General features: G+C 45.5%; 1 protein-coding gene and 1 long non-coding RNA gene across 2 annotated transcripts in view; both read left to right on the top strand.

The window, feature by feature from the left end:
* Positions 1-2,176: 2,176 nt before the first annotated feature.
* PRR18 (proline rich 18) lies at positions 2,177-5,671 on the top strand. Its single transcript, XM_027634084.1, has one exon. The coding sequence runs from the start codon at positions 2,202-2,204 to the stop codon at positions 3,150-3,152; it is 951 nt and encodes a 316-aa protein (XP_027489885.1). The 5' UTR covers positions 2,177-2,201; the 3' UTR covers positions 3,153-5,671.
* A 1,339-nt stretch (positions 5,672-7,010) lies between these two features.
* The window catches only part of LOC113942988, a 53,892-nt gene continuing 50,117 nt past the window's right edge, over positions 7,011-10,785 (top strand). Inside the window, exon 1 of the long non-coding RNA XR_003526141.1 lies at positions 7,011-7,475. This is a non-coding gene — a long non-coding RNA (uncharacterized LOC113942988). The remainder of the gene's footprint in view (positions 7,476-10,785) is intronic.

The following is a 10,785-nucleotide window of genomic DNA, read 5'->3' as shown; positions in this document are numbered from 1 at the left end:
GATATGTACATGACTATATCCAAATTTGGTTATTAGATTTGCAGAAGTGACTTTAAAGCCTCTTTGTTTTTAATATTTAGACAAACTGTTAATCCTGACTTAAACTGATGACAGATCGAAATGAAATACCTTAATATTTGTCTGGAGTCAGTAAAAGGTTCTCATTTCTAATTTTTTTTCAAGTAAGAGCTATTCAGTTATTCTGGAGCAAAGTTAAATCTGTAGTGGTTGATAATATATTGCAGAGGTTCTTTTGCACAGGATAGATGTACTTGATTCATGTGTTCAAACCCTGTTGTTTTGGAATCACTTTTTTTTCTGTTACTGCACAAATACAGAAGAAGGAATGGCTTTTAAAGACATGAGCTGCAGTGTCAGGAAGGGGAAAACCCCAGTCGTCTTAGTATTCAGGGCTCAGGCTAAAGAGAGGAATTGCAGTACAGTACATTCCTGTAAATCTCAGTGTGTGTTGCAAAACATAGCAACATCTTACGGGGAAACTGTATACAGGGTGATTGCATTATTTTGCATCTAAACTGCCAACCAAGGAACACCTTTTAACTGATTAAAACAACAAATTGCCGGCGAGGCATCCTTCCTGCTGGTGATGGGGGCCTGGGTAGTCCTGGCCCTGCAGCAGGCTCTTGGGCTCACTGGTAACTGTGTGGTGTAGTGAGAGCCACTCCAGCTTTGCCCACCCCAGTCCCTGGGTGCTGGGGGACCCTTGAGGGAATTTTTAGTTCCTTTTAGTTTTCAGTTTGCATTGAAGATGAAGTAGCACATGCATAGGTGGTGATGGATGTAATCCAGGTAATGGCCACCAGTGCGCCTTCCTCTCTTGCTGCCGCTGATCACAGCTGACAACAAGGGGATCCCTTCCCACTAGTCACTGCTTCAGGGCTGGGCCTTCAGTTGCTCCGGAGCTTGTTTTGCCCATAATCCATCAGTTCTGGTGGTACACAGTTAATCACTGTAAGTTTTAATTAGAATGGTATTGGTTCTTCAGATTTTTTTCTTATTTATTTATGTACTATGGTAAGTAATGAAGTTAACGCTGATCAGTTAACACTGAGATCACCAGGACAGAAAGGGTTCAAGAGCTGAGGTCCAAAAGTTCTATGTACTGGTAGGCCTTCATATGCACTTAAGTCTGTTACATCATGTGTTCTTGTTTTTCTCTCCTGAACATTTAAGGATTTAGTTCCTCCATCTGCATACAGAGCACAATACACTGTGTTGTTTTGTCTATATCTTTTGCTTCTTCACATCCTGTCTTTGTTTAGTGAGTATTCCAAAAGCTCACAGTTGATGAATCCTCATAGTATAATACCCTTTATGATAGCATGGAACCACAGATGTGAAGATCTCTATCCCAGTGGATTGCATACATCCTACCCATCTTTTGATAAAGTTTTGGTATGCTAGGTAAAATAGTACTTTGAAGTAAATGCTGTAGAAATCATATGCCTTGACTGCTTAGGCTAAATTTTGCAGTGGTAGTGATCTTGGATTGATAGGAAACATTTGTTTACTTACTGCTGCCCCATGAAACCTCTACAAACCTCTGTTGTTGTGTAGGACTTGAAAGGTAGGAAATTGCTGCCTTGTCCATCAGAAAAAAACCCCAACAAAAAAAAAATCCCCAAAAAACAACAAAAAAACCCCCCACAACGAAACCAAACCAAAAAAACATCACAACAGGAGTGTTGAACAATGCACTTTGTCTCAATCACAGATGGCACTGAGGCTAGGAAGAAGCATCTCTGGACTATGCTCTTCATGAGTAAGCGGGGCAGCTCTTATCCTGAGAGTGGCTTGTGCATTGAAATTTGGTGTAGAAGCAAGTCTGCCCTAGGTTTGAGTGGGACTGACTGCACTCTTGTACTGTCTGCCTAACCTTATTCACGGTAATTCAAGTAATCAAGGAGCTCAAAATATTATTAAAGTTTTGAAGAGGAGAAGAGGGTGTTAGTGCAATGTGGCATTAAAATACTGCCCTTTCACACTTCGACGCTTGAGGACTTTGGGAAGAATTTGGAGCCTGTTTGCTCTCGGGCGTGCGTAAGCCCCGCCGTACTTTTACCTTCGGCTCTGCTGTGGGTCGGGCGGAAGAGGACCGGGAGAAGTAGCAGCCGCAGCGAGCTAGAGAAGCTCGTCCAGGAAGGACGGCCAGTGCCGGCAGGACCCCGATCCGTGCCCACATGCCCACCCCGCGCCGGGGAAGGGTGTTCCCGGGGCGGGCGAAGGGCGGGAAGGGGGGCGGGTTATCGAGAGGGAAAAGCCACGGCTGTCGGTGCAGATCGAGCTCGCATCCAGCGCCGACCGTCGGGGCTCCTCGTCCGCCTGTGGCCATGGGGCTGCAGCCGCGGCGAGCCGCGGGGCCCTGCCCGCCCGCGGGGCGAGGCGCTGCCCTGCCCGGAGCGCGCCCCGCGGCTCCCTGGGCCCGCAGCGATGAGCCGGAGGGGGTTCCCGGCCGCACCGCCACCCTGCCGCCCCTCCTGCCGGCCCCCACGGCTTCCTCCGCTGCCCCCCGGCCGCAGCCCAAGAAGCCGCCGGCGGCCGCCTCGGCTCCCAAGAAGGCAGCACCGCGGCCCGCAGAGGAGAAGGCGCCGAGGAAGCCGCGTGGAGCGCCCCCGGAGCGGCCGGGCCCCCTCTCCAGCTCCTGGCCGTGCTCGTCCCTGCAGCGGCCGCCGCCGCGGAGGCCGCCGACCGAGCGGGCAGCGCGGCCCCAGCCCGCCCCGCCGCAGCCGCGAGGGCGCCCGGGGGCAGGCAGCCGGTCCTGCGAGAGCCTCGGCGGGGGGCCGGGGGAGGCGGCGGGGCGCTTCTCTCTCAGCCTGCCCCCGGAGGCGATCCGGGTGCTGCAGCGCCGCAGCCTGGAGCGGCAGCGGGGGCAGATCACCCCCGCGCCCGGCGGCAGAGCGGCCCTGGCCCGGCGTGGCGGCGGCGACCTGCGCGCCCTGCTGAAGGTTTCGCTGCTCAACGACCAGCACCGCTACGACGACGAGGAGTACGAGGAGGAGGAGGAGGCGGGAGCCGCAGCGGACGAGGGGCTGGTGCGGAAATGCACTGAGTGGCTGCGCGGCGTGGAGAACGCGGTCGGCCGCGACCACCCCGACCGGCTGGAGACGCTGCCGCACCTCGGCACTCTCTGAACCCCGCCGGGACCGGCTCCGGGGGAGCGGCGCGGAGGGGGCCGCCGGATCGGGAGGTGGGGCCGCCGTCTGCAGCCGTCATGCCCTTTGTGGTGCCGTCGGCGCCGGGGATTCCGCGGTGGGGCCCGTCGAGGAGCCCCCGGCCTGGAGCCGATCCCCGGGGCGGCGCCGCCGCTGGGGCGAGGGACAAAGGAGCGGCGACGGCCGGTGCCCGGGTGCTCGGAGGAAGGGCAGCTGGCTGTGGGCGTCCTGCTTCTACCCTTGGGGTTTTTTAAGACTTACGAATACTTTATAAGATGTGCGTAATGGTTTTGTATATTTGTACATAAAAGTTCATTTTTATTTATTTGAATAAATTACTCTTGTGTTGCGGTAGCCTTTGCGGCTTGGTAGCTTCGCGTCCCTAGTCTGGCGGTGTCCACCAGCGTGTGTTCGCTGTCTCGGTGTCCTAAAGGTAAGGATGGCGGGCCGACCACCGTGGGAAGAGCCTGGTGCCGTTCACAGGTTAGCTTGTTGATTCAGTCGCCGGCAACTCGGCTCCAAAGAAAACGCTGAGGCGGCGGAGGCGGGATATCGAGCAGGTGGGGGCGAGCCCGTCCCTGCTGGGGGGCAGATGGCAGCAGGGGCGGCCACCGCGCCAGCGGGGAGCATCCCTCCCGGGAAGAGACTTGGACAACGGGAGGAGGAGGGGGCAATGCGGGCGGCCGCAGAGTGGGCAGAGGCTGATCCGGTTCCCTGCGCCCGGGGCCGCTTGTGCGCCGGGCAACGGAAGGGGAGCGGCTGGGTCTGTGCGTGTTCAGCGCGATTTCACCCTTTCCCAGACAGTAATTCAGACACATCCGACCTCTCGAGCTGCTGCCAATTTACGAGGTGGAGGAGGAAGGAAGGAGGGAGGGAGCGCAACGTCAGCATCCTTTGTCAGCACTCCTCGGCCTCCCATTGCCGGGGCCCACCGCAGCCTTTCCCGCTCCGGGCTGTGACCGTGCCTGGTGCTCATCAGAGCTCTGTGTGTTGGGAGAGGTGAGGGGGGCCCGCGAGAGGTACAAAAATTACCGTCAGAAAAGGAAAGGTAAATCTTTAATAGGCTGACAGTTGTCTCGGCCGCCTGCTGCCGTTCTAATATTGTTACCCAGCTTCTCAGGACAACAGTCAGACCTAAGCATTTACTGTGATTGTATAAATGTTTTGCAAATGAATGTTTGAGCATATAGGAACACGTTAAATTGAATTACTCTTCGCAGAGTAAAACAAAGATTAGTGCCACATATTGAGCGTTATACATTTCACTTAGATGTCAGTTGTTTACACCAAATGACATTTGTGTTGACTGTTCCATTAAATCATGGAAGATAAACCTTTCTATATATTAATTGCACCATGTAGCAGTGTGCTACATTTTGGTTTGTTCAAGCACTTTTTTCCATTTTTTTTCACCTGCCATTTCAGGAATGACATGCTTTGAGAAAATATTTATTTATTAAATGCATTGATACTGCCACTGAAAAAGTGATGAACCAGTGTAAGACAAGTGTGAAATAGCTATGCTCAAAGGCCGCAGAGAAAAGCAAGGGGCATGAGAATTTACGGAGTCTGTTTCATATACACAAATGCAAAGATTCATTTGTAGTGATAGCGATGAAATACATGCATCTTCATATCACTTTAGCTGAGTTTGCATGTAGTTCTATGTAATTATCAATTTTCAGTAACATCTTCAAGCAAATATGCCTCAAAAATTGCAAATTTCCCACCAAATTTAATATATGCTGGATTGATGTAGTCTCACTTTTTATTGTTGTTTTTCCGTCTTCTAACAATAACGAAAACGGTAGTAGTTGAACTATAGCTGAATTTTCCTTTTATGTCTCTTTTGGAAATGCAAGTTTACAAATGAGCATCCTGGACTCCTAATGTTGTTCCTTGAAACTGCTCTATGGTTTCATATCAACTATAATCAGTATCTCCAATTGCAATAAAAAGTGATTCACTCATTATGGGCTGAAGTACATTTAAGCTCGTGAGGCTGAAAGCTGCTTTGTTCAGAGCCTGAAATGTGGATAAAAAAAATCAATAAATTTGAATGCACAGCAACAGAAAATACAGCATGAGCTGAGTGGGTGTGAAATTGAAGATGACTGCCAACTCTGACAAAGGAGGAACCTGCTCAAAGTACACTAGAAAGAAGAATTTGAGAACTTGGGAATTACCTTTTTTTTTCCCCTGAAGAATTGATTAGAGCAAAGCTATCCAGAAGCCATGCCGATAAGATCTTTTGTGTTAGGTATGTCATTGTGCATGGTAACTGGAAGTGGGACTGAGATGGGCTCATCCTGAGATGATGTTATGCAGTCCTGATTTTGGGCCAGATGTTAAGAGCCACTGGATTCTCTGAATTCGTATAACTAATGTCTGACTGTAATAGTACCTCCTTCACCAAATGGTAACATTAAGATTTATTGTTTTCTTTATTTGCTCCCTTTCTGTTCCCTTTGAATGATAAATGATGCCCCTAGTGTTCTGAATAATTTCATCTGAAATGCTTATAAATCTTATAAGCAATATTGGAGGAGACAGAGGAAGCTACTTCCTACATACTAACAGTAACTTCTGTTAATTTTGCACAGCTTATCTCTCAGTATTTTTTCAGTTAAAAAGAAAACTTTTGGGTTCTAATATCTAAAAACTGTAGACAAATTAAACATAACAAAACTATTTCAGTCATTAATATGTGTCATAATGGACATTTGAGCGCAGTGGCAGGCTTCAGAAGACCAAAACGCCTTTCAGACAAAGAAGCTGGTTCCCAGCGATAACATTAAGATGAGTGCATAGACAGTCAAATAAGGTGTTTTAGCCCCTTTTAATTTTATTGAAAGAGTTGTTAAAGGTTATTTTGCAAGTACATTGTTTTAAATCCGGGTTTTTTTTCCCTTCCTTGCAGTGTACAATGAGGGCTTGAGAGTTCTGGGATGCCTTAAAGGTTTCTTGGTTGCTTTTTTTTTCCCCCCATAAAATTGAAGATATCAAAAACATGCGGTCTGTGTTTTGCAGTCAGTTGTCTTGAGTTAATGACTGTCCTGGTTTCATTTGTGATAGAGTTAATTTCTTCTCAGTACTGTGCTGTGTTTTGGATTCAGCATGAGAACAATGTTGATAACACACTGATGTTTTTTGTTGAGTCCTCTTCATCTCAAGTCAAGGCCTCTTTCTTTATATCTCATGCTGTGTCAGTGAGGAGGTACACAAAAGAAAAACTGGGAGAGAGCATAGCCGGGGCAGGTGACCAGAACTCCAGAATACCACAGGAGTATTTCATACCACAGAACATTATGCCCAGTATACAAACTGGGGGAGCTACCCAGAATGGGGGCCTATCTGGGTTCGGGGTCTGGCACTGGTCAGCATGTGGTGAGCAATTGTATTGCGTATCACTGGTTTGTTTTGTGGTTTGTTGGTTGTTGTTTTGGTTTGGTTTGGTTTTTTTATTTTACTTTTTTTCAGTTATTAAACTTTTCTTATCTCAATCTACAGGTTTTACTTTTGATTGTCCTTTCCACGGCTGGGGGTGGGGAGGTGGTGAATGAATGGCTGCAAGGTGCTTAGTTCCCAGCTGGGCCTAAACCACGACAATGACATTAGGTCATTCTTATTGTAAGGGCCCACATTTTGGGTGGAAGTGCTAGGTGTAATAAAAACTCTTAAGAATTTTTTCTTCTCATGGGATTAGTTTTACTTTTTGGTTAAATTAACTGTTCAGTGAGAGTTAGCTGATGTTCAGCTCTCAGCACTCTGACTATCTTTCCTATCACCATCACACTTGGGTGTTGGTAAGAGCTGAGCTTTGAATGAAAAGAAAAAAGAGTTCCTAATTAAGCATAAAAATAAATTAGCACAGAAGCTATTACCTTCTTAGCAATTAGCACAGGGGAGAGGAAATTTTAGCAAATTCTGGTATTCTGATTTTTTTCCCCTAAACATTCTCTTGGCTGCCTGAGTTTTACCCACCAGCACGGTCCCAACAGCCGGGCAGATACCTCACACAGTGAGGAGCTAGGAAATGATTCACAGCATTCACTTTGCCAGGGAATTTTCTGAATAACAAAATCCGAGTGGGAACAGCACTAAGCAACCAAACTCTCAAAGCTTTAAATTAAAAACTATCAGAGGCTATTTAGGACTAGGACAGAAATAGGAGGAAGTAAAAGCAAAATTCTGCAGAAAAGGGGCTCGATGCGTGAAGCACCTGAGACAAGGAAGTTACTCTTTTACCACCATGTGAAGTACTGAACCGATCTTGAGAGTGAATTTCATGCCTCTTACCAGGTGAGTTGTCCTGTACGTTAACATGCCTTCTCCATATCATTTGCAATGCCTGAAATTTCTTCTTGGGACAGGTCCAAAGACTCTGCACAAACATCACTAAAAAGGACCACTATGATGCCCTGGTGTTAAGTACTAGTTAAGAAGATATTTTGTACTGCTCACTGTCTTCAACCATGTGGTCTATGGAGTTTGCATGTTTTTCAGTTTGTAGGTAGTCACAGAGCTGTTTTTGACTTTGAGAAAAATGTTGTGTGTAGACTTCATGCAGGTCATTTTAAGGTAGAAAATAATATGTCTTGGCAGATGTATGTGTGGGATAATGCACAGGATGTCATTAGGATGTGATTCCTTTAAATTACACATACATGGAAAATATTAATCTCATAGCTTCTTAATTTTTCCCAGTGAGGTTACAAAAGGATTCTTTAGAAATGGGATATAGTCTGACCCAGATACTGTTAATGATCACTGTGATATCTTTAATTAAAAACTGGCAATATTGCAGGGGGAACTTACTGTGAAATAGCAAATATTGAATTCATATCAATGTTTACAGTGCTTTTTGGACTGGTTTTTGGTTCCTGGCATGTTTGGGCAAGTTTACTGCACAAGATAGGGCATTTATGTGCCTATTGCTAACCTTGTCATACTGACAGTTTACTGTTGGGAGTGTCTTCTTTTTTCTTTTTTTGGAGTTCTTATGGAATATATGTCTCTGTAGTGGTTCTCTCTGCTGTTTGAGATCAAAAAATGCTCCAATTTGTGGATTGTTTGGAACGTGCTGGTTATTTCAAAGGATTTAATGAAATTTCTGAAAAAGTAAGCCAATGACCCATAGGCTTAAATCTCGTAATGAGGAATCTCTACCTCCACTGGTAAGTTATTTAAAAAATGCTGAAAACCACAGGAACATACATTGAGAATATGCAGCTGTCAAAACTACAGACTAGGGACAGGTAAAGGAGAAAGAAAATGGGTTGTCTAGAGCAGTACTGAAGTATAAGTAGAAGGAAGGACTACAAATAGTCACGTGCCAAATGGTGCTCTCATCAGAGAGCACCTGGAGAACTGTAGTGTATCAAGTTAGAAATCCTAAACCACACCTTTCTTGAGTCTGAAGGGTTGATATCTTTTTTTTTTTTTAGGGGGGGTAGGAGGGAGGAAAAATGTCCTGTGACTTTATTTTCTTTTTCTTAACTTAAGAATGATGAATTTAAAAAGAAATTTGGAGGTAGTAAATGTGTCTTTAACATCTGGATGAATACAGATTGCAAGCAGAGCAGAAGGAACTCAGGGAACTGGTTGCAGACAGCTGTGCCACCCCTGGCTGATACCCAGCTGTGGCAGGACCTGCTTGGCTCAGCTGGCTGAGCTGCTTAGCACGCCTGCTTCCTAAACCATCAAATCCTGCGAGTTGGAAACCTTTGCTCACCTGGTTTGCTTTGACAACTAGGGAGAACTTCCACGAGGGGCGGAGTCAGATGAGATGTTTTGCTCTAAACCTTGACTATGCCTACCTGGTCAGAATACAATTTGTATCCCACTGACCATTCAAAGAGTTTACTCTGCACCCTTTCTTTTTCCCTTTAGGAGAGGTGGGAGTGGGGGGGCTTAAATCATTGCTAGTTAGAAGCATATGAATAGAGAGGACGTGGTGTGAGTAGTCACACAGGAGCCTTTTGCCTCTTGGATGGGGTCACATAAAAAGTGGGATTTCATCACACCTGATGCTCACAAATGTGCCTACATTGACTGGTTTAGTTGTTTACAGGGGAAATAACAAGTCAAGTGAGTGATCCTTGCTCACACCATTGCCTGGATACTGCTAGACAGCAGAGGAGTTCAGTTTTGCTTGAGAAGCTAGCAGAGTGGGTCACTAAGGCTTCTTTTTTATTTTTTCATCATGAAAAGAAAGCAAACAGTTTACAAGAACAAATCTTAAGGTGTTTGGTGTTTATATCCTATTTATAGACCTGTAATTCATCCTCAGTTAATGTAACAACAAAGTTAATAAAATAACCTTTATTTTGATTCTCCGAATGATTCACCATCCCTCTTTGTGGCTGTTTTGTTCAAAAATAAAGGGGGTGAGGGTGGAGAAAGTATATCCTGAGTACAAAGGGAGATGATAAAAGCTTCAATCTGTTTCTGGACCTCCTACGTAATATTGCCATAGTAACAAGGAGCTGAATGTGGCTGTTCATCACTGAATGCTGAGGTAAAGCAGACATTCTTCTTATTCAAAGGAATATTACTAAAATACAGACTTTTAAGGTGGCAATAAGTAATTAGGAAAAATATAAAATTATCTGCTTACTTAGCACACTCTGTAAGCTAATAATAAAGTGCCACTTTGAAAGAAGACAGGAAAATTAGGGCATTTAGCAAACATTTATAATGCTTTAAATCAGAGCATCTTATCTTTCACACAAAGCAATGCTAAGGTGTAATGTGCAATCACAGATAATGTATTTTGACATGAAAGTTACATGAGACAAGCAGCTCTCTTTTCTTCTGCCTAATACGTTTCTGGCATGGCAGTTGGCTGTGGCTACTGCCAAATATTTGTACTGCAGCATTGACTGGTTATCCTCTAATCCAGATTAAAGTATAAGTGGGTAAGGTATTTTGTGTAGTTAGAACTGCGTGATGTCTCCTACATCCTGGTGCTATATTTTAACCATTAAACCACCTCCAGAGCGGATTGAATTCTGTTCCAGGTGTGTGCATCAGGTAAATATGTATATCTTTGGCATTTCAGAGGAAAAAGGAATAGCTCAATGCTTTTCTGTTTTTCCTTGTGTACATGCCAGGATACTGCACACTGTAACTCGCTCTTGTGTGAGGCCAGCCTTGTGTTACTTGTTGTTTCCTCTTCTTTCAACAACCACTGGTTGATTTATTCTTCACCCATCTCAAGGCTGAATGACTGGTGCTGCAGGAGGTATGGAATCTCAGCAGTAAAAGATATACTGCACACAGTCTTAAGCTTTGCGGGTGGAGAGTTGCATGAGCTTAAAAGGAGTCTTAGACTGTCTTGTTCCAGAACGTTTTCTTATGGTAGTTTAATTACTTCTTTGTTTAGCTTTCTGCACCTTTGCTCTGCTATCTTCAAGCCCCTTTGATATTGGTCCAGAAATAAACTTCATACCTGTGTTGGTAGGGAAGAGGTGAATAGCCACTGACTCACAACAATACCTCTTCATCTAAACTTATGTATATGTCTGTTTTGTATGTTCACTGTAGACTAAAGCTTTAAGCTCAGCTCCAGGAAGCTTACTGAATTGTCTCAGAATAATGCTGCTGGGAA

The sequence above is a fragment of the Corapipo altera genome, unplaced genomic scaffold (assembly GCF_003945725.1).
Source record: "Corapipo altera isolate COAL_440 unplaced genomic scaffold, ASM394572v1 2b, whole genome shotgun sequence".
Lineage (NCBI taxonomy): Eukaryota > Metazoa > Chordata > Aves > Passeriformes > Pipridae > Corapipo > Corapipo altera.
The sequence above is the reverse complement of the archived record's forward strand: the minus strand, read 5'-3'. Positions and strand labels throughout refer to the sequence as shown.

Bases quoted from the DNA above. Each gene is read 5' to 3' on its own strand.
- PRR18 (XM_027634084.1), top strand. From the start codon at position 2,202: ATGCCCACCCCGCGCCGGGGAAGGGTGTTCCCGGGGCGGGCGAAGGGC.